Source organism: Balaenoptera physalus (assembly GCF_965194825.1).
Source record: "Balaenoptera physalus genome assembly, chromosome: 5".
Taxonomy (NCBI): Eukaryota; Metazoa; Chordata; class Mammalia; order Artiodactyla; family Balaenopteridae; genus Balaenoptera; species Balaenoptera physalus.
In genome coordinates, this window is record NC_138884.1 from 100043805 (window position 1) to 100068296 (window position 24492).

General features: G+C 39.8%; 1 protein-coding gene across 3 annotated transcripts in view; it reads left to right on the top strand.

The window, feature by feature from the left end:
- Window positions 1–24492, top strand: part of PPARGC1A (PPARG coactivator 1 alpha) — a 467754-nt gene that overhangs the window by 330942 nt on the left and 112320 nt on the right. The window contains exon 1 of one of the 3 annotated variants that reach the window (XM_082462055.1): window positions 17144–23047. The exons of the other annotated variants lie outside the window; for them this stretch is intronic. Coding sequence (XP_082318181.1) covers window positions 23030–23047 — 18 coding nt within the window. The 5' untranslated portion in view covers window positions 17144–23029. Of the gene's footprint in view, window positions 1–17143; window positions 23048–24492 lie in introns of those variants that run through there. 3 annotated transcript variants of the gene reach the window in all.

Here is a 24492-nt window from a genome sequence, read left to right on the forward strand (position 1 = left end):
CCTCTGTTCTTCCACCAGAAATTGTGGATTTTTCCCTCTAAGGAAATTCTACTCAATGGCGGCTGCATACAGGGATGGTGACCCTTGGGAGGGTAAACCATCAAACCTGAGAATAGGCCAGACACTTTTTTTTGATACCTTTTTTCTGATGAATTAGAGCAGGGTTGATATTCAGTTGATATTATCAGTTGTCAAAATAGTGACGTGCTCAACAGTAAATAGCTGCTGCCTGAGCCCTCTGAGTGCCTGCCCCCCGTCACCTTGGCTTCTGCTCTTGGAATCCCTTGGTTGCCTCATGATACAGGAACCAAAGAATTAATTGTTATAGCAGAACCCTCTAGAATATGTTCTGGTTGGTGATGTCCATTTCCATATAGGCTGTTACGCCTATGAACATTTTTGAGTCATAGTACAATTTGTTTGCATGGTGTAGAAGTCAATCATCATGAGCTGAATTTTGATTGAGGGCAGTGTAGTACACAGTTGAAGATCTTGGGCTGCATCAGGATTCCTCCCCTTCTGATTGGCGTGGCTTTAGATGAGCTATTCTCAATTCTTTAGTTATCCTTTGTGTAGATGGGGAGAAGAGTAATACCTGGACCCAAGCTGCCTAGAGCTACAGCAAGGATAAATTAATTCAGACATCAACAACACCTAGAACAGTGGATTATTATTTATTCTTAATGTTATTAGATAGTTTGGCAAAACTCATGTTCAAATTTAATTTATTTCAAGAAAAGGTGAACCAGCTTGGATTACGCTCTTCTCTAACTGCAGAACAAAACAAAACAAAACCAAAAAAGAAACCATAAACCTTTTCTTAAGGGATGTAAGGAAGTAAACATATATGAAATTCTTATTTTTTTTGGTGTGATTAGATGATAGTATCTTTAAACTATCTGTGTGTAGGATATAGGTGTATGTATATGCATTTTTGTGAGAGATCTTGTATTCAGTAATTGTTGTTTTGTTTGTGGTGGATACAGAGATGGATCAGAGTGCCCTTGCTATCTATGAGCTCACTGTTGGGCACTTGGGAACCCTGAGCAGAATGACCTAGCTTAGCCTCAAGGGGTCAGCAGCATCTCCCAGACAAGCTGACATCTTAGATGATTCTTCAAGGAAGAAGAGGTGTTAGATAAGGAAAAAGGCCTGGAAAGGGATTTTGGGTAGAGCTTGGGGAAAGGCATGAAAAAGATCATTCTTTTGGAAATTGGAAGGGAGGGGGGGTTGGTAAGAAGTCAGGCTGGAGGCATGGGCAGGGGCCAGCTCAGAGAAGGCCTCCCCGCCATGTTCAAGAGCTCCCTCTAGGTCAGTGTGGAGGCCCTGAAATGAGGTAACAAGGTGGGTGTGGCCATCATTGTGTCTTAGAAAGAGCACTGGGATGAGGTTGAAGAGGGTCTGAACTAGCACCTTGGGAGTGGAACGGAAAAGAAGGGCCAGATTTAGGAGTGATGAGGAGTTAAAAGTGACGCCTGTATTTCTGGTTTGGGCGGATCTTACGGCTACTTTCCAAGTGATACAAAAAACACAGAGAAGCAGCTGGGTTGGGGGGAGGATGTGAAGATATAGGTTGTATACTTTGAGTTCTCCTGGACTTGCAGGGTGTCAGTGGTTGGCAGCTGGCTGACTCAAAGGCTGAAAGGAGGCATTCTGGGCTGGAGAGGTGGATACAATATCATTATTGTAGTGATGATGGTTCATACCTTGAGAGGCAATGACATAATCCAAGGAAGAGTAAGAAGAGCAAGCAGAGTGGGCTGAGAACAGAATTATAGTGAACACCAACATTATAGGGATGGAGCACTGTGAAACAGCATTTGGAAAGGTAGAAAACCCAGAAAATATAGCATGACTACAATCAAATTTGAGAGGGTCAGGTAGACACACAATCTTGCACAATTAATACTCCTCTGTTATTAGACTTCTTTGGTAACATGTTGGGTTCAAAGTTTTATAAGAACTGCCTTGACTTCCTTGACTGAATATATATATTAATATATATATATTTATATATGTGTATTTTTCTTAAATATCATGTTTCATGACAGGTAACTTTAAGCATTGAACTGATTTATTTTCCTTTTTGCCTGTAGACTAAAACCAAAGTATAAAGTGGGACATAAAAATGATCTTCCTATATCCTCTCATGTCGCACCCCTTTCAGTGAAAACTAGACTCATAAAACCTTTTGTTTGAGTCCTGGACTGAGTTTAGGTCAATTCTTCTTTTTAACTGAATCCATTCTATTTTCTCTCATCATCCTCAAAAGATGGTCCCTTCACTGCTTTTCACATTCTTTCATGAAATGTTTGTCCTAAATCTCTTTTATTTTGAGTGGCACTTATAAACTAGAGTCTAGCATGGAGCAGATGTACTCATTTAATAGTTCACTTTGATGCCTCCTTTAAGAGGCTTTATAAACTTTATATTTTACCTTTGGGTTTGGAATTTTATGCTCCTTTAACAGGTGTATTACCTTCATCAGATGTTTGCATTTTAAGCTGTTGACTTATAAACACATAGCCTGTGGGGATTGGTGTGCAGAAAATTTATTCGCTTACAGATTTATTCTCCTATTCATTCTTGTATTTAGTGCAGGGATATGCAGAGAACCTTAGATTGATTGATAATGACGGTTCATTGGTAAAAATGACTCTTTTGATGACCAAATTAATTGTTTCTTCCAGTTGACAATGGGTTGGTGAAAGATCACTCCTGTTGAGAGGATTTTTAGAAAGTTAATTAAAAACAAAATGCTTTCAGGCCCATATTTAGTTCTCTGGGTTTTCATTTTAGGAGAAAATTGTGCTTACACATCTCTTCTGAGGACACTTGAAGGCTTGTCTTTTAAGCTATTTAATTGTTCAAGTAGTTCACACTTTTCAAAACGTAATGTGTTTTGCTCGACACTGATGTGTTCTGATCTCCTGATCATGAACCTATCAGGTTTCTATAAAAGAGAGGAAAGGGGGAGAAAACTGTCCTTCTTCTGTTTGGTGTGTGAAAGAGATGGAGCAGGAGAGTTTAAATGAAAACAGCGTGTGTAACCAAAGGGTTAGTTCAGGCGACCACATCCCTTGTGCCCTTTGGTGATGTGAGTGAGGATGGAATTCAGTGAGCATCTATGGTGGGGAAGTTGGTCCTGCCTGGGCTTGGTGCTGTATGGAAGTTTGTGCCTGCAAAAGCTAAACTGTCCCAGAGACTCGTGATTGGAGTCCTGTCCAAGAAAACAAATGGAATAAAAGACTCTTCCTTTACTTTTTGCCTTAGAAATTTGGATATGTCTACTGTGGGCATTAATTGAGCAACCCTTCCTCTAGATAGCACGGATGGCCCCTGAAAATGGGGTAGGGGATCTCCTAGGAGACGTAGGGCACTTGTTTACACAGAGAGGGAGGCTAAGAAGTCTAGGACTGGCCCATTCGGTGTCCAACTTATTTTGCAGTATTACAAAATGGAGTTGATGGTCAAGTCGATCTTCTGTGACTAATCATCTTCATCATAAAACCACTGTAAGTGATTCAGCATAGTTTGGTATCACTTCTACCTGTGCCCGGGAGAGGCCAGGACTGAGCCAGCCCTGAAACTGATTTACCCTTGCTTCCCAGACTCGGAAACGGCATCTGTCCTTAGTAAAGAAGGAGAGTGTAGGCCAATCCTGGAAGGAGATTTCACGATTTCTTCTTGAGTTCTGGGTTGTGTCCTCTTGAAGAAAACTATGTGGCTTCAACAAGAGCAAAAAGAATGAAAATATGAAGAAAATGTTGAGGGTGGGTGTAGAATTAAGGAAAAGGAGGTGGAGAAAGTATTTCGAAAGTGAACTTTTTTTGGAAATATTTTATCTCAGGGGAAAGGTAGGGGGTGGATTTGATACCTCTCTCTCTTTTCCATCTCAGGAAGTCAAGTTAAAATTTTGCTTCAAGTATAATTGGAGCAGTTTTGGAACCTATTTCTAAATCTATGTTGATCAGGTTATACTCCTTTCTCCCCTTTATATTCTGACAGCTCTTTGATGTACTTCTTTTCTAGTAGTCACTTCTTTTTTTTTTTTTTTTTTGCCTCAAGAGTATTTGTTGATGATGCATTTTCCCTATGGGACTGTGGATTCCTTGAGAGGAGCATGCATATCTTATTCAGTTTTTTGTTTCCACCACTAGCATTTAGTCATTACACAGTAATCTATCTCATATTACGTTCACTAAGCTCATTTGTTAAGTGAGTAAATAAATGAGTAAATAAATTAGTGATCGAGCAAGTGAAGAAGTTATAAAAGTAACAGATACTGGAATAGAGTTGTTTTCAAGGGGGTGAGTCAAGCAAACGGCCACGTTCCTCAGTTGCCTCTTTTGACCTGTATATAATTTCAGGCTCTTGACTTAATTCCATACCTCAGTCTGCCCATTTATCCAGCGTCTTCAGAAATATTTCTCTAATGCTCGAAACCATGGTGAGACTCAGTTGTTAGGAGCAAGGAGCCTCCATATCTTTTTACCAAAAAACCCTGCTGTACTGGAGGTGCTTTTATTTTCAGAAGAAACAACCTGGGGTTGTACAGCACTGGAAGAGTTAATGGCAGCCAACAAAATGAAAACCAGAAGGTCCTGGGGAAAAGTCAAGAACTAGAAAATGCAATAGTTAGCTGATAAAATGTCTGCTTCAGTTTTGGCCAACTTCCTTGAACCTTGCCCCATCGCAGTGGCCCCCAGTTGAAGTGGCAAAGAGGTGTCAGCGATAAATCACCCTGCCAGGAAACAGCACAAACTTTAGTAAGTTCCATGTGGAAGCCAGAGTGGGTACAATCATGGTGGAGCATGGACGAGCCAGCAGGCTTCCAGTGGGGTTGAATAGCCACGGGATGCCTTCGGTTCATTCACAGATCGAAAATGAGTTGGGTGTTTTTCATTGAAGCATTCCACTGTATCTGTCAGGAGTAAACCAAAGAAACACATGGAGAGCTAAAATGCTGGCGGACTCCTTCACCTCAGACCCAGAGAGTTAGTGCCTTGCTGTGGATGACTGAAGTCAACTCCTGCTTTTAATCTCGGTTTGTTTTTAACATTAAAGAAAAAAATCAAAGGAAAGTGAACTAACTGCACTAATAAAGCTAATCCTCTTAAAAAACATGACAGAGTTAAAAAAAAATGAAGCCTAGCCATTGTGTGAACACGTCTACTCCCTGCTGTTACTGGGGGCAAGAAAGGAGGGAAAACCCCTGGATGGCTATAGAAATTCAGACCACACATGGATGTGTAGCTGCATATCTTGGCAAGAAAGTGAAGTCGTCTTAGAGATGCTCCTTTCTTGATGTGATGGGATGTTGAGGGCTCACTGTCTTCCACTGCATACCAAAGCTAAGAAATACACTCTGCCCCAGCTGGAATCAATTTCTCTGCAAGTGCCACCCGGTCCGTCAGGGGCCAATTTCTCACATGCCTGGTATTTCTCCCTTGCACCGAAGGATCTTTAGTGTTTGTGTATTGTTTCTCCTATCAGACTGCAAATTCCATAAGGTCAAAATCCAGATCTGATTATCTGGGTATCCTTCCCTGCTCTGCCTACCTTCTAGTATGATAAGAATATTTCATGAACATTGTGGAGATTCAATAAATATTTGTGGAATGAGTGAATGATATTATTCCCTGTTGATGGGTCATAAGCAAGGCTCACACACTTAGAAAGTGCTCTCTAACATTTCTAGAATCACATTATAATTTGGGGGCTGGCAGAGGCCTTCTGTTTAGGCGAATGCTGTATTTTCCTTGAATCCACGGAATTATTATTATTGCTTTCAGGATTTGTAGCAACATGGGTGGACCTAGAGATTGTCATACTGAGTGAAGTAAGTCAGACACAGCAAGACAAATATCATAGGATATTGCTTATATGTGGAATCTAAAAAAAAAAAGGGTGCAAATGAACTTATTTACAAAACAGAAGTAGAGTCACGGATGTAGAAAACAAATTTATGGCTACCAGGATTGAACTTCCTTTTGAAATCTGAGTCCAAATAGCGTTTCACCCCAACGAATACATGAAATGTGCACCTGTAAAACTGTGCGTGTATTCAGTTGGCTCCACGTTCCTTTGACAATAAATTCCAGAGAAGCCCCACACAGAGTGTGCTTATCTTGTTAAACCCTCCCCTCCCACCTGCCGGCCTGATGGGATCTGAGCACTTTCAGACAGTTCCGAGGTCGCCAGTGAAATGTCAAACAAACTGGTGTTCAGGGTGCCCAGGGAGACTTTTCATGAGTTGCTGCCTGGCACCCCGGAGTCGGCCCAGCAGTGTGGTGTTTGTGTTTAATGCAAGGACAGCCAAGTCGGATCCCACGGCTGACCTGGCTCAGGCTGAGAACTGGAGATGCCGGGAGAAACATAGTTTTAAGTTACAAGGTGTTTCACTCCCATGCACTTCTCTGTGTGGAGACTTTCTCAGGAGTCCAAGAATCCCTTCTCATTCATTCAGTGCAATTCCTTACACACCCCACCCCTGTCTCCCCAACACACACACACACACACACACACACACACACAATTGGTTATCTGAGGACAAGCCTTGGGTTGTTTACTGGTTTCCCAGAACACAAAGTCTTGAAGAGTTGAATTGTGAATGTAATCTGATGAATCAAAGTCAGCCCCATTCCTCGGAAGAATGTGATGAGTGGGAGACAGGAATTGTTCCTTTGCCCGAAGCTCAAAGTGGAGTACCCCACTCTCTCCCCTTTGAGACGCAGGGCAGGAGGGATGTGGTGGGTGGCATTCCTTTTATAGATGAACCCCTAGTTCTCCGGGCTGTACTTTCCTGGCTGTTTACTTGGTGGGCAGGCCCGGGCTGGGTGGTGGAGCTGGTGAATCCTCAGCAGAGCGTGAGTTCTGCCTGGGACAGGCGCCCCGTTGCTGGGACTGGTCTGAAGAACGGGGAGGAACCTCTTTATTTTTTCCAAACAGGAACCTGAGTCTGGTCTGGCTCTGGTCATTTCAATTGCAGGGCAAGCAAGAAGGAGGATTCTCGAGGCCAAGTTGTAGGATACAGAGACTACATAAAAGAATTCCAGCCAAACTTGCCCCAACGTTCCCATTTCTGAAGTTGAGGGAAGGTTGTGACTGGGGAGATGGGAAGAGGAAAGTTGGGGTGTAAGAGGAAAAGATTAGAAGAATGATTGCAGCATTCTTCATAGACAAGTTTAGGGTTTGGGGGAAAATGAAGATTTGGTTTGTCCAAGCACTACTTAAAACGAAAGGATTATGGTATTTATGCCTGAATCAAATTCCCCGGGGGCAGGGGGCACTGCTTGCTCTCTCATGGCTTCTATTTCCTTAGTGCACTGCCAAGCTGCTGGCTGAGTAGTGTTTTCTGCATTTTGTAGTTTAGTGTTAAGGGATGGCAAATAAAGTCTTGACCACAGTATAAACAAATTACCATTATGACGATTAACATCGATATTAACCTTGGTTCCATTTTCATCTTCTAAAATTTAGATAGATCAAGTCATAGTAGCCAGAGGTGCCTTTCTAGGTAAAAGACCTGAGAGATTACTGAGTTAGTTCATCACCTGCCACAGGAGAATACAGTCCCACCAGTAGAAGCTTCTCTGCCCTTGATCTTAACCCATTCCATTACACTTACAATGCTGCTTTGAACATTTTGTGTTTTATCTTTTAAAATCAATAGATAGTTTTTGACAGATTGCGATGGGATTTCTTTATGCATACCACTCTTCTGGCTGAGTTAAAAATGATAGTCTCAAAATGATTTCATTTACATTTGATCCTATGTGGACCTCAAGGGTCAAAGAGAACAAGTCAGACTTCTGGATCTTCGCTCTTAACCTCTCACCCACCACTGGTGATTCTCGCTTTCCTGTTTCCATTGTCTTGTTGAATACGTTGGCTTCTGTTACATCTTCTTATCAGGGTCTCTTATTAGCAAGCACTTTACAGTGCTGACTTGATTCTTCCAATCTGACTCAAATCTCGGGTACTTTTTCTTTGTCCTGCATTTACTCTCTATTCGCTCTGCTAAGCCACTTTATCAGTGCATGAAAAAAGAGAACATTCTGTCAATAACAATATTTTATCTAAGCTCCTGACCAATTAGTATAAAAGCCATCACTCAAATCCTATTTTCTATTAGTAAGAGGGTGGACTTTTCTTAAGCGCTGAAGCAAGAGGAGAAAATCACCATTCATTTATTGGGAAGTTAGAATGGAGAGCGAGTGAAGGCTGAGCTGCCTCTCAAGAGGATTCACAATTCACTTCTTTTTCAAAGAAAAAAAATCTCTTCCTTTCTTAGATGAAAAGAGATATTTCAAACAGCAAAAGTTTTCCTTCAAGCAAAATATCCTCTAAAATACGTAGAATCCTTGAATGCTAGGGTGGTTTGGAAAGTTAGAGATTTTCTCTTGCCGCCGCTCTATTTTAGGGATGGAAAAACTGAGGCTTACAGTAGTTACATAAATTTATACAGAGTCTTGTATACGGTAAGGGGAGAATTAGTATAGGAAGCCAGGTTTTTAGGGCTCTGAGATTGACCCTTCCCCCATGCAACCATACAAAAAAAATAATTGAGTACTTTCGACATAGCCAGCAGGGTGCTTAGTGCTGTAGGGGCAACAGAGAGTGAAGATAAAAGGTTGCTGCTCTCAGGGAGCTTTATGATTTTAGATAAAAATTAGATATATTCAAATGAAGAAACTGGAGAAGGGTGAAGCTCGGCATAGAATCAAGCGCTAGATGGTGCAGTGTGGATGGGGGCAGCACTCAATATTAACCATGTTGGGTCATGGTTTATGGAATAGGTGAGTCCTCAAATAACTCACAAAGAACCAATAGAATAGTTATCCAGAGAGAACAGCCCAGAACAGAGGAGCAGGGTCAGCATGATATAGATGGAATAGGAATGGCAAGTACTTGACACACAGGCCGCTTGCCCCACTCTTTATTCATGGCAGACATTACTCATTGATCGTAGAAATTTTCCCAATGCTTAGACATGGTTGAATTTTGTTAAGCAGTGAATTTCTGGTAGCCATTATGAAATAGGCAGGAGACAATGAAATCTGTTTGTTAATTTCCACGTTAGGATAGAAATATCTTCCTGGTTAGAGTGATGGGTTCCTATTTTAATATTAAGAGATAAAAACATACAAGCCCTGTCTTTGACAGTCATGAATAATACTTGTCATGATGACCCCATTCATTGTTAAGGGACATGGAATGTTTATGTCTAATCTATTTGAATTTAAATCATTTTTTGTCATGTTGGACCTTTCCAAATCTAGAGCTTACTGCAGTGCCTGGTATATATTGGACATGCAGTAAATATTTGTTGAATGAATGAAACTCACAGCGAAGTTAACTGTAGCCTTGAAGAGGTGAAAGGCCAGAGTTTTATGAGCTAAATCCATCCAACTCATGCTGGGACCTGAGTTAGGAAGTAGAATATTCACAATATATCTCAATGCACAGCCACTTTCTTCTGTAAAATTGGTGTAAGCACGACCCTCTGTTTCCTGCCATGCACATTTGCTCTAAGTCACAACATTAATTAATGGAGAAAATTTATTGTAAAAAAAAGAGTAGCAATTCTAAATTACTTGTTTTCATGCATTTGGATGCCCTATCCAACTCCACTCTACCAGGAATAATTCGGCAGGTTTTATTTTCAGAGAATACATTGGCACTTTTATTTTAATTTCAGTTATTAATCAATGAGATTGTAAAATACATGAGATCAAGGACTTCAGACATTATTTCAACTGCTCACCCACAAGTGAACAACATTTATTAAGCATCTACTCTTATGAGGCGTTCTTTTAGGCAAAGGTGAGACTACATAGAAGGACAGGACATAGTTTCTAATCTCAAGGAACTCAGAATATAGGAGGGGCGATGATGTAAATTAACATAGCTACAAAATCTGCCATTTACAACATGGGTACTATAAGTTGTAGCTATGCAGTAAGTGCTGGTAGATATCACCTTATATCCTCAACTTGGGGTGAGCAAATATATTTCATCTCTCTTGCCTGTTCCAATTGTTTCATAATGTTTACTTGGAATTCATTATCAAAAAAGATTCTGAAGCCATGGGAAGATTCTGAAAAGGGTGGCAATCAGTGAGCAGTGTCAGTCTATGAGCAAAGGAAAGTGAGGTGGCACGTGCCAGGAAAGGACACAGGTTTTGAACTGAGAAGTGGGCTCTTTGGGACATTCATTCCCTAACGTCTTCCCCTACTTCTGATTTAGTAGTTGTTGATTTTCCTGTTCAGACATAGGATCCCTAAATGCCATGCTTTTTTTTTTTTTTTTTTAACGCATTGTTTACTTTGTTTATTTATTTATTTATTTTTGGCTGTGTTGGGTCTTCGTTTCTGTGCGAGGGCTCCCCCCCAGTTGTGGCAAGCGGGGGCCACTCTTCATCGCGGTGCGCGGGCCTCTCACTGTCGCGGCCTCTCTTGTTGCGGAGCACAGGCTCCAGACGCGCAGGCTCAGTAATTGTGGCTCACAGGCCCAGTTGCTCCGCGGCATGTGGGATCCTCCCAGACCAGGGCTCGAACCCGTGTGTCCTGCATTGGCAGGCAGATTCTCAACCACTGCGCCACCAGGGAAGCCCGCCATGCTTTTTTGAATGATGGTGTGAATACAATTTGATCAAAGCATCATTTCCAGGGGATTAAAGAAATAGTGAAAAAAAAGACCTTTCAAAAGTTTAATGGTGATGTCTAGATATTTATTTTAAAAATAATGATAATGATAGCTAACATTTGTATATTACTTTGTAGTTTACCAAGCACTTTCACAAAGTGGAAACAACCTGTCTGTGAATGGAGTGTTGGCTAAATAAATCAAGGCACTTTCATACAGTGGAATACTAGGCAGCTGTTATACAGAATGATGTAGATCTTTATTTGCTGATATGAGCTAACACTCATGATAAGTTTTAGAAAAGCAGGTCTATTGTACGTGTCTAATGCTGTTTAAAAATTATATTTTCACAGACATCTATATTTGTATGTAGATACAGCATTGAAAGCAATCTGGAAATTTATACAAGAAAATGCTAATAGTGGTTGTCACTGTTTACTGGGATATAGAAGACTTTTACTGTCTCCTTTCCATCTTTCTGCGTTTTCTGAAAAATTTATGATGAACATGTGCTACACTCATGAAAATAAAAAATAAGTCATCCATTAAAAAACTTAAGCACATTACCATATATTAAGGTCACTTGATCCTTACGACCACTCCAAGGGTAGTTGTTATCCATGCTTTACAAATGAGGGGCACAAGTTCAAATTAACTGCCAGTACTTAGTTTTACCGTGTCAGGCAATATTCTGATTGATTTACACATGTAAACTCATTTAATTATCACAGAAATCTTTTGAGGTAGGTCCTATTATTATCTATATTTTACAGATGAAGAAATTGAGGCACAGAGAGGTTAAGTAAATTGTCAAAGGTCACACAGCTTATAAGCTTATAGAGCCAGGATTTCAAACCAGTTTGCTTGACTCCAGAGTCCACGTGTTTCACAATGATGCTGTGCTGCCTGATAGAAGGTGCAGGGTGGGAGGAGGTAGCCTTGGTAGCTGAAATTAGCTCTCCTGGCTCCAAATTCTGTTCCCTTGTCACTGCACGTTTGCATGTGCCTCATTTTATGCTTGCCGTGGATTGTCAGCCCATTATCTCCCCATCCCAATGTGGCCTCATAGCCTGGTATAATTTATTTAGGGGACCTCATGATAAATTTCTGCTGGAATTCAGTATTGAGAAAAAAATCACTCTTGGCTACATGACAACATTTATACATATATAATCTACTATGTGCCAGGCACTGTCCTAGGAACTGAGATAAAATAGTGAACAAAAAACTCCTGTCCTCATGAACCTTACATTCTAGTGGAAGGGGACAGAAAATAAGCAAAAGATACAAAGTTTAGAAAATTGATAAATGCTATGAAGAAAAATATGGAAGGAATAGGAATAGTAATGGCTGGGCAATGGGAGTAGGGGTGAGGTTACAATTGTACTAGAGAGGTCAGGGAAGTCCTGTTTCCTTTTGTTGAATAATGAATGTTTATCTAACCCAACGCTTTTTGATTTTTGTCCAAATGGCCAGGAAACTCAGAAGTAAATTCAGAACTCAGTTACAAAAAAAGTAGTGCATTCCAAGTATATACCTAATGTTTAATTCCTGGCTCTTCTTAACCTGATTTGATCTGGTTTTCATTTTTATAGTCTTGTTTTATGTGTCTAACTTCATATGTAATCCAGAATCCCATTTTTAGAAATAGATAGGATATACATTTTAAATATCAAAGAAATGAATAGAGTCAATGAAAAGTACAAGAGAAACCAAACAGCCCATTTTCCTTGAGTTTAAAGGAATCTCCCCTTCTTTTTTCTCATATTGACTTTTGAATAATCTCATCTCTGACTTGATTGGGGACTCTTCGTTTATTGCTTTTATTGCTTTCTCCCCAATGCTCATGACCCTCTCTCCCTCTCTCTCTCTCTCTCTTTCTCTTTCTTTCTCTCTGACTCTGTCTCTATCTCTCTCTCTCTCTCTCTCTCTCTCTCTCTTTCCAAGAAGGTTTAGACTTGTGTTTCTTGGATAGAATTGGTCTTTTCTTTTGAGATACAAAAATCTTTCCTGTTTCATTACTATAACCTTTTTAAGTGACTGTGAAACTTCCTAGGACCAGGGTGATACTTGGCAGGAGTTGTGGATGCTGATGGATATTGTAGTTTCCTAGAGTAATTAAAACTACAGTTATTTACAAGGCTTCATTTAGAAACTGTTTTAATCTATAGCTGGTGTTAATTGATGACAAATTCAAGCTGTTTATCAATAATGCAAGATATTTATGTCAACATCTTCTGTTGTTATGCTCACACCTTTAACTTCGCGATCTTGAGAAACAAGACTTTATGTTAACATTAGTGCCTGGAAGGTGACTGAAAACACTGGTGTTGACTGACATCCCAGGCGTCTATGTTTGGTTCAGGCCATGTTGACCTGCAGTTAACATGGTAACTAGTCCTTAGTCACAAAAAAGAGAGAGTTTTGTTTTTAAATATAATTTTGAAGATCTATCATGCATGTTAACAATATTTCTCTTTGGTTATTTTTCTGGCTTAAGGATAGGATAAAACAACAAGGTGTTTGGGATTGATTAACCGATACACAGTACTTTAAATAAAGTAGATAAACAGCAAGGACCTACTGTATAGCACAGGGAACTATATTCAATATCTTGTAATAACCTATAATGAAAAAGAATATGACAAAAAATAGATACATGTATAATTGAATCACTTTGCTGTATACCTGAAAATAACACAACATTGTAAACCAACTATACTTCAATTAAAAAAAAGCAAAAAAAACCCACTCTCAACACGTTTCTATTGGTTGTGTTCATAATCATATTCCAAAGTTTTTGTGAAGTTTTGGAGGTGGCATCTTTATGCTTATGACAAGGTCTTTGCAAGACTGTGGGTGTCACATAGCCTGATATTGTAGTCATTTGTGGATATGTCAGTCTCTTCCACTAAATTTAAGGCAGAGATTAGGTGTTAATCACATAAATTGGTGCTTAACAGAGTGCCTTCTAGATGGTCGGTGATCAACAACTCTTTGAAGAGTAAATATGAGAATTTATGCCCATATGATTGTCTTATAGGAAAGATGTGGAAAACACATACCTGATTCCCTACTGGTATAAGGAGAATCTGTAAATAAAGTAAAAGGCTTAGAACATGCCTGAAATACAGTAAGTGCTCAATATAATTTACCCATTATTAATATTATTTATTATACTATCTGAGTATTCCCAGGGCATAGCAGAATGTATGGCACAGAGTTCACCTTAATAAAGATTCATTTAAGAAAGAACACATGAATTAATGAATGAATGAATTCCAGAAGAGGTTTGGTATCCATTCTGTGAGCTTGCCCAGCACCTCCTGCATTGCTTAACTCCAATATATTCTACTAATATATTATACTTGTTTACTCATCGGCTCACTTACCAGCCTGTGGTGCTCCAAAGGGAAGACATCTTCTTTATCTCAGTCTGAAGGCCAGCACAGCCTGTTGAATGTGGCAGGGTCTCAGTGCATGCTTTATGAACAGATGCACGTGAGGATGGATGCTTGAATACATACCTCCTCCATGATGTTCTGTTAGCTCAGAAGAAAAATAGTTTGGGTGGATACCAATAGGAAAAAATATCCTACCTTGCTGTACATTTCTATAGAATTCTAGCATTCATTCCTTTTCAACACATGTTTTTTAAGTTGTTTAGTTACCATTTTAGACCTATGGACATAATTGTGAACAAGGCAATGTCTTTGTCTTCATGGAGAGTGTGTTCTAAATATCTCTGTGCTTCATTTTATTTGCATTTCCTCTCTTCTGAGAGGCCTAATTTACTTTTGAAATTACATTAAAAATTATATTCCTGAGCTTTTAGACATGTCACCAGTTGGTCTACTACTGTTGAAGGGCCTACATTCTATATGCTCATTTATTACTTGGCAGAGGGGAGAGAGAGGTTGAGAGAGATAGAGACAGAGATAGGGGGTGGGGGGAAAGGGAAGTCATTGACTATTAGTCATTGACTAATTATAGTTTAACATGTGTTTCTTGATTAAATTGGAAGGGGAGGGGGACGGAAAGAGAAAGGAATTTGAAGAAATTGGCACACACGATTGGGAAGGTTGGCAAGCCAAAAATCTACAGATCTGTTGGGCAGGCTAGCAGACTGGAAACTCAGGCAGGATTTTTTAGGTTACAGCCTTGAGGCAGAATTCCTTCTTCTTAGGGCAACCTCAGTTTTTGGTCTTATAGCTTTCAGTTGATTGGATGAGGCCTACCCACATTATGGAGGGTCATCTGCTTTATTTAAAGTCAACTGATTGTAGATATTAGTTACATCTACAAAAGAACTTCACAACGACACCTAGATTAGTGTTTGAACAACTAGGCACCATAGTCCAGCCGAGTTGACACATAGACAATCAGATTATTATCTTTTATGATCCTTATAGAATCCTCCTAAAGAACCTAGGCACAGTGAGCCCAGTTTTACAGAAGGCACAGAGAGCCTTCAAACCTTTCCTCAGACAGTGTGGCTCTGAGCCAAGGTCAGTGTCAGAGTCAAGGGTGTGAGGCTCTGTCTGTACCATGTTGCCTCTCAGCCTGGCCTAGCAACCGAGAACCCACTTTTGAAAATGCCATCTCTTCACCTGGAATTCTCTCTCCCTCTCTTTGTTTAAACCTTTTCTAAGACATTTTTCTACTTTAAAAAGTAGTTCTGCATACTGGGTATCTTTTCAAATGAATCCTGATGACCTCTTTGTGGTTTAGTCTTTCCATTTTGTGTTTATGCAGTTTGTGATTGTGTACATTTGGGGACAGGCAGTTCCTGAACAGCCCCTAGGATTGCATATCTTTAAAAATACATGCTTTCCAGAATCCATTGATATGCATTTTAGTATATATTTCTTGATGAAATAATTTGTATTCATGTATCATAATTTCTCTAGTCCACGGTGGACATTGTCAATCTTTTGTCCAATTGGAAAATCATTGATTAATTATAGTTTAACATGTGTTTCTTGGTTAAATGCATGGTCATTTATCCCAGTTTATCAACAGTTAACAGCAGATTTTGTCAGACTGATGGCCCGTTAGGAAGATCATCAGGTAACTATCAGAACTTGTTGGTGTCATTATTTATATCAGGACTCTAATTGTATATCATGTCTGTCATCTCAAGATTTCACCGCAAACCATGTGAGCCCATATTAGAATTATTTAAGTTCACATCTCTATCCCCACAAGATCATAAACTCCTTGTGAGAGGATAGATTGTATTTTATTCATAATTGTGAGTAAGATCAGAAGAAAATATTATCTTGATAGTCAGAAGGGGACAAAGGCAATGATTTCCACTGGGTGCGCCCCACACAGCACTAGGCACACATGGAATGATTTCAAAGAAGGGAAGATGGGAGAAAGGCTCCTGATAACGCCTGCTTCTCCTTCCCCACTCTCTTCCAGGCAGCCTGGGTTGCCCTGTTCTTTGTCCAACAGATTCCTCTTGTACAGCTGCTCCAGACTCAGAGATTCCATCATCCCTATTAAAGTGTGGGCTCTGTGAGGCCAGCAGCCAGATCTAATTCAACTATGTAGCTGTAGCGCATCACACAGTTTTAGCTAGTAAAGATTAAAAACTTTGTCAGGCAGCAGAGGGAGGCAGTTTAGTGTAGAGGTTAAGGGCATACACCCTGGAACCAGGCTGCCCAGGTTTAAGTTCCAACCTTACCATTTATTAGATGTGTAGTCTGGGGTAAGTTACTTAACTTTTTGTGTCTCTTTCTCCATCTGAAAAAAAAGGATAAGAATAGTTCCTATTTCATAAGATAATATGTATAAAGCACTTAGAATGGTAGTGTGTACATGATGGACATTATACATTGAATTCTATTTTTTTAAGAAAACCACCTATTTCCGTTTTAAACTACTTTCGATTTTCTCTCTCTGGTCTAGTTACTTCCTAGAATTTTGTGGGTTAAAGACTGATTTCCAATAATATCACATAAGCAGCTGCATCCTACCACCTGCTTGAGAGCCAGATCTTGGCTCTCACTGCCTTTCATATTTCTTTGTATTTCCCTTAGCAGTTAACACTGGACCTTGTATGATTTATCATTTGTCACCAGGACTTTTTATTTTCTAGTCCCCTTAGTATTGGGGAAAACTAAAATTTAACCAAATATCTACAGATGCCAACTTAGGTATCTGATCCTTACATTCTCCATGAGGGCAGTGGTGTCATCCTTATTTTATAGAGACCCAGGGAGATTAAGTATCAATATCTTGACTCATTTCAAAGAGTCAGGAAGTATCAGAGCCTGGTTCTGTCCTCAGGTCAGTCTTCTTTTAAATCTCCCCTTCATTATCCTTCCTCCTTCTGCCTTTCACCCTTCTGGGGTCTCAGCAGGTACCCCCCATCCCAGAGCTAGAGGAATCCACATGCTCTTTTCCGGCCACGTATGCCTCTTGCAATCATTTATTCGGGATCCCAGAACTTTTATTGGAGGGCCCACGAATGGACGGGCAAGGTCCTGGCAAACCACATCTCTGTTTTCCTTTATTTGCATGTTGGCAAGCACACAGGATTACCCAATACTACACTAAACTAGTGAGTAGGGCACTCAGCAAAGCAGGGCACACATGCAAGGGCACCAAAATTTTTCCTTTGAAAGATTATTACATTTGTTTAAAAGAATGAAATAGTGCCATTTGCAGCAACATGGATGGGCCTAGAGATGATCATATTAAGTGAAATAAGTCAGACAGAGAAAGGCAAATATTGTATGGTATCACTTATATGCGGAATCTGAAGAAATGATATAAATGAACTTATTTACAAAATAGAAATAGACTCACAGACACAGAAAACAAACTTATGGTTACCAAAGGGGATAGTGGAGGTTGGAGGTGGAAGGGGGGAGATAAATTAGGAGTTTGGGATTAACAGATACACACTACTATATATAAAATAGACAAACAACAAAGACCTACTGTATAGCACAGGGAACTATATTTGATATCTTGTAATAACCTATAATGGAAAAGAATCTGAGATCACTTTGCTGTACACCTGAAACTAACACAACATTGTAAATTAACTATACTTCAATTTAAAAAAATGGTTAAAAAAGTGATCATTGGAAACAGCTATTGTGACAAAGGTTAGAACCCTATTGGGTTTCTCTAGACATATGTAATTTAGTAATGAGTCTACTTTTTATTTTGAATTACATGTGGGGCAGGAGCCTCTAAAGTCTTCACAGGGCCTGGCTGTCTATAAGGTGAAGTAGATCTATTTTCAAGCCCCTAACTGATCCCCGTCTCTTCTCCCTCAACACACTTTCTATTATTCTGTTCACATGTGAGTGTATTAATTGATTGTGAGTCTGACCTTCCACTCACTCTTGGACTATAAGTGGTTTCAGGGCAGAGCGTTATACAGTCTTATACAAGTTAAACACGTGGTTATACAGTCTTATACAAGTTAAGCACCTGGCATGTTGCTGGACCATCTTTTGGATAGTAGTGGATACGTACTGATCTGTTGACTTGTAACAGCTGGCTGTTTCCCCTTTAATCTTGCATTCTACATGTTTGCAGATATGTATTTTCCCAGACAGTTGGCTAGGTGTAGAGAGATTGGTGATGTGTGTCTTCCTCTTTGCCTCGGCATCATGACGCTGACGTTGTCCTTTGACCCCAAGTCTTTGAGCAAGGACTTTCAGTTTTAACTATAACCTTTAGGATCGACTTTATCTACCTTTACAAGGTGGGAAGATTGTGAACAGTTAGTATTTAGTAGGCAGAGTTCCTGTGGAGGAGAAGGAAGTCCATCACACACCCTTTAACAAGTCTCAAGTTACTGTCTGAGACTATAAATAACGACTGTGGACATGAATCGCAGAGACGAATTCTTTGTGGATAATTTTCCAAGCAGTAAGGTGTTTTCTTTCCACTTCCCTCTTCCCCTTTCAAGTGGTGATGGTTACCGATAATATTTAGAAAAACAATATATAGATTCTGAGAATACATTTCTTCTCTCCTATACCACCAGTTTAATTTATTTTACTTATTTTAACCTCTGGGCATTTCTACAGTAGCTTTATGATGCAAATATTCGGAGAGAGCTTTGGTGCATATGAGTAATCTTACTTTCAGGTTTTCCTTGTTTTTGTTTGTTTGTTTGCTTGTTTTTATTTTCCGCACTTCACCTATTTCTGCATTTTCAAAATTTTGATTTTTCATATTTAGTCCTTAATAATTTTGCCTATAAATAACAAAAGAGATGCTTGGAGTTGGAAAATGTAGACATTGTCTGTCACTCATTCTTTTGAAGCAAGTGACATTTGGTAGCAATTTGTACTATCTCTTTCCTCGTACATTTACCCAAACTGGCAATGACTAAAGCATCGGCGATAAATCCAAATATCAAAATTTTTTTTCCATTTAAAAGTTTTCAAGATTTTTCTTTCACACCGAATCTTTGATCTTTAAAAATGCCTCTTTTTTTAAAAAATATTTATTTATTATTTATTTATTTATTTATTTGGCTGCTCTGGGTCTTAGTTGCGGCTCGTGGGATCCTCATTGCCGCATGCAGGATCTTCGTTGCGGTATGCAGGAAATTTAGTTGTGGCATGCGAACTCCTAGCTGCAGCATGTGGGATCCAGTTCCCTGACCAGGGATGGAACCCAGGCCCCCTGCACTGGGAACGCGGAGTCCTAGCCACTGGGCCACCAGGGAAGTCCCCAAAATGCCTCTCTTTTATACATTGAGTTGGGACTTACTTTATCCTCCAAGCAGAGTTGTCATTTCTTCTCTCCCTTCAGTAAGTGGGCAAGGCACCCCCAGAGAAGGAAGCATGAGTCCTGGTCCTTATACACCTTTGTGTATTCATAAATCTCAATCTCTACTCCATGGACTAAAAGGTACAAAAACTTTATTGCATATAATTTACTTTAAAATGCTTTAGGAAAGGAGGGAGAAGAAGGAGTGAGAGGACAGAGAAATAGTTGGATCTGAGAAATTTGAAAAGTGAGGGAAGTGGGCATTTGTGTAGCTCCCCCCTGTAGGTGAGGCATTCATTTTGTACTCCCCTTACTTACACCCCTTCAGCTTTTCCTGTTGAATCCCTGTGATAAGCCTGGGAGGTAGGCATTATGTCCATTTTCTAGATGGGAAAATGAAGGCACAGAGACATTAAGTAGTTCAGCTCTTGGGATTGAGATGAAATGTTCTGAAGTGGCTTCGTACTCATGTTTGTGTCTGGTGCTCCTTGCTGAGGGCACAGCCTTCACAGCCAATGTATTCTGCGTCCATCGGAATTAGATTTTGCTTCAAAGTGTTTGTTCTTAGCAGTATAATGTGCATGCCTAGAAAGGGATCATGAATGTGAACTTGGCTTAATGCTCTTTTAGAAAATGAGTTTCTCCTTTTTAAATCATTACATTCAGACCAGACCTCAAAATATTACAAAACCAAAACATGCAACTTTCATTCCTACTCAGTTATAATCAGTGTGGTTTTGATTTTTTTTTAGGCGTGGTGGTGACGGTGGCCATGGGGATTTCAGAATTAATAACACATGCCTACCTCCCCAAGTGGCCATAGGCCATCCCTGTTTGCCTTTGTTCTTCTAGGCTCCAAGAGGTGTGAGCATATCAGAGGACACAGTCTCATTCTGGCTTTGAATTCTGGGCTATTTACTTTGGAACCTGCCCCATTGAATGATGACCCTCTAGTCCACCAGGTGACCCAGGTACTTTGGATCTTAGTTATAATTGTTTTAAGACCAGAGCTGCCAAGTTCTGCGAGCTTACATTTTTCGGGGGTAAATGCATTCAATGGAGTTTGTTTTATTTATTTTTCATAAATCAGAGGAGATTAGAAAACCATATTTTTTAGCTCCCGTTTCTGAAGACTAGTACCATGATGAGTTTTGAATGGCCCTGACTCATGCTACCTTTCTGTATTTGGCTGCACTCCAAGCAAAGGCTATAAAATTGTGAGTTTATTCAATTATTGGTATTAAGAGTCAAGCTTAAGGTGTATTTACTGAGTTCTGTTCTAGAGTGAGATAAGCATATTGTTTGTACTTCATGGGATAGATTTGTATAGGAACAGGTTTGTGGCATGGAAAACATTTTTGTAATGTGGTTTGCCATGTGGTCTTAAGATGTGTTCTAATCTGACTTTCGTTTGCAATTGCCATCTTCAAAAGGAGTCTAAGTTTCATTTCGGAAGAAGAGTGGCATTATAATAAGGGCTCCTTTTTCTCTGGGGGGTGCTGTCAGTGATCTGAATCAGACATCCCAAGTTAACTTTAGAGGTTGATCCACAGAGAAAGGGACGTTCTTTTAAATGATTTGCCAAATCACATTCAAAGAGACCTGTGGTGTGGCTACTTTTGACCAGAGCAGGGTGCCATGTGTTGGCTGTGATCCTGTTTGAGTTCTGCCTTTTCTTAATTTCCCTGGCAGTTTTAGCTAGATGTGTGTGGTGTTTTTACTTTCATTCTGAATGGGAAGCTATGGTTCCCTTCTGATTCGTGGAGAGATTCCTAGATGTCTAAGTTACGTGACTTTGGGGCACAAGCAAAAATGCCATTTTTCTGCACGGTCTGCAGAATGTCTGGAGTCAGACAAGACTGACTTCAGGCCCCAGGTCTCCTACATATCAGCTTTTTGTCTTTAGAAAAGTTACTTAAACTTTAAGATTCAATTCCTAGAACTGACATAATAATAGTACTTGCTTCTCCTGTTAGTCCAAGAACTAAGTGAGATAATCCACAAAGCTCCTCAGCACAGTGCTTGGCATTAATAGCAAATATTCACCAAATGTTGGTCATCATTTTTTTTTTTATTGCTACTATTTTGACTCTAGCTCAAAGAGTTATGGGCTATGAATGTTAGAAGTAGAACGTTCTCTAGAAGTAGAAAAGACCCTGTTCTTTGAAAGCTGAAGAAGGAGAGGGGGAGAAAGGAGCCCCGTGCTTCATTTCCCATCCTTCAGACTTGTTTATTACAGTGGTAGGTTACCATGGAAACTTTTGGGATTAAGATGGCATTATTGAGTTAAGCATTCAATAAACACCTCAGGAAAGCAAAGCTAAGACATGTATGCACGCCATAAGTAGTTTTCAAATAAAAGGGTTATTTGGGGGCAAGGACGGGATGGCAGTTTACTGACTTCCTTATCTCATGGAGTTTCCTGAGAGAATGATGATCAAGAGTCGAAACTGTGATTGTCACCCTGCTTTTGCCCTTTTGAGGCCATTCCGTCAAGTTGTCAGTAGTTACAGCCAGAATTTCAAAATGGGAAGCTGCTCTTTACGTACCAGGGAGTGTGGCTTTCCAAAATAGATTCTGAAGTCGAAAAGAACTCTGAGTATTTTTCGAGAAGGGTTGACCTCCTTTCATGCCACTTACTGTGAATTAAAGCTGCGAGGGAGAACTAGTTTGGGCATGTGGTACAGCACTTAGAGCCGCCGCTGCCAGGGAACAAGATTTGTGTTTCTAAGGAGATACAACAAAAAGGAGAATGCTTCAAGAGCCAGCGGCTGTCAGAGTGTAAAAGTATCTATGTTCAGAAAGGGAAACAGAAATTGAATTAAGTAATTTTATACACAAGTTACAGGGTGCCCTTCTGCTAATAATTCTTAAATGCAAAAGCAAATAGTTGTGGTCGCAAAGGGCTTAGTACATCTCAGCTGATTTGAGTTCTCAGACTTGAACTGGATGTGATTGGTATTAACCTGCTCTGTGCATGTGATTTTCAGATGGTCTGACTCTTGTCTGTCATTTTGTTGGGCTGTATTAGTAACAGGGACATATTCCAGCAGAGGTTTAGGCAGCCACTTGACAACGAGAGGAGGAGAACTCTCCAACCAGAGCAGCAAAACAGAATCCTCTACCAGTGTCTTGAATGCCAATTTCAGCCCGTTTGCCAATGTTTAATCAGTGTTTAGCATGGAAGGATGCCCTGGATGGGTTCCTTCGATAAAGTATCATCACAGGACAGAAATCACAGGGAGAGTGCACCAAAGAAAAATTACAGTACAGCTATATTTACTTAGTGCCTCTGCAATGGGGTTTTATTTTCCACAGTTGGAAAGGGAACCACCTGTCTCAACTGCTGATGTCAGAGAGCTCCCTCGAGACACAGGGCTGTTGGAAAGCACATGATACTGTATATATTTGCTCTTACGTCCATATCAGGCTAAGATTGGGTTTCAGATCTGTGCCCTATTGTGGAGTTCATTGAGCAGTGACTCCGAGGTGCCCTCCCACGTCACCATGCCCTTGTGAATTAAAAAGTAGTGTGTGTGAGCCCCCATCGTGAGTGTTCCCTCAACTTGCCGTGCAAGTATTTACACTGCAGTAAAATGAATGACACGCATCCTGGGGGTTATCATTTATGGACTCGATTCTGAAAGTGAGTATCAGGAGGCATGATCTCCGCCCCCAGACTCCTTCTGGTGTCTTGGCTTTTGTTTTCTTTCTACTTATCAGGATTTAAAAAATACATATATAGATATCTATCTATCTATATCTATCTGTCTATCTCAGATTTGGAGGTTTTATGTGTAGATTGTTAAAGAGGCAAAAAAAAAAAAAGAATAGGATGTGCCTATCTTTTTAATTTTTATTTATTTATTTAACTTTATTTTTTGCTTATAGCATGTCAGTGTGGGGAAATTGTTATAGAATGAATGAATGCCTGATGCCTGATTTGGAAAGGCTGGATAGTATGACCATGCAATTTCAAGGCATCTATTGAATTATTATTATTATTTTTTAAGATGTTCAGGAGTTGTATAACCACTGCTCCAGTCCTTTGTACCTAGGGGAGAATTAGGCCTTTTAAACATAGTTCCTTAAGGCAATGGAGGGCCACTGTATTGCACAACTCCAGGGGGCACCATTTCTGTTGTAGTCAAGGACTCACGCTTGTACCGTCCAGCTGGCTATATGTTCAATCCCAGAAAATATGATGCTATTAACATTACTCAAACATTACATAAAAATAGAATTGTTACCAACAATTGCAGAAGGCATGCTATTAGTGAAGTTCATTATTTTAATAGTGTCACACATCTGAATTTGACTATCTTTACCAACTTGCAAATTATATGGTGGTTACACAAAATAGGTGGAAAACAGAGTTTCTGAGAGTGTAAATTACATTCTTGGGCCACATCAAATCGATGTCCTATTAGGGATAAGAACGAGGTTTCTTAATTCCCAGACTTCCCATGATGCACACCTTCAATTAAATTAATATTTTAAGTGATGTTTGGTACCTTTTTCTCAAATTCTAGAAATAGAGTAATAGGATAGGCTAAGACCCCCGGTTCATCTAATCTTTCCCCTAGTGTAAGATTTTCCTCTGAAACATTAAAAATGTTATAATATATGATTGATATTAATTAGTTTTCTGTAAAGTACTGCACTCCTTAATATGACCTGAACTAGAAATAAATATATTACCATGAATTAAGATTTTTATTAGTTGCGAAGAAGAATTGGATGAAGGCACCTATGTGAAATCCTAAGCACAGGCATCAAATTGAATTCATGCCAGCACTGCCTTGAGATTAATTTGAGTGCTGAATACGAATAGTGTACCATAACATAACTGTGTTTACTGAATCATTTCTGGCACCAAAAACTAAAGCTACATTATAGATGCAACAACGGGCTTTTCTCCCTTGGAAGAGAGAGGCGGGTGCATTTGTAATTCAAGTGAATGTTACCCTCTGAAAAATGCCTCTAGTCCCCAGGAAGGGAACAGTCTTCTTGAGAACCTTGCATACTCATCCCTCAGACCTTGCATACTTTGTGCTGCTCTGGCCTTCTCCTGCAGCCTGTTCGAGTTTT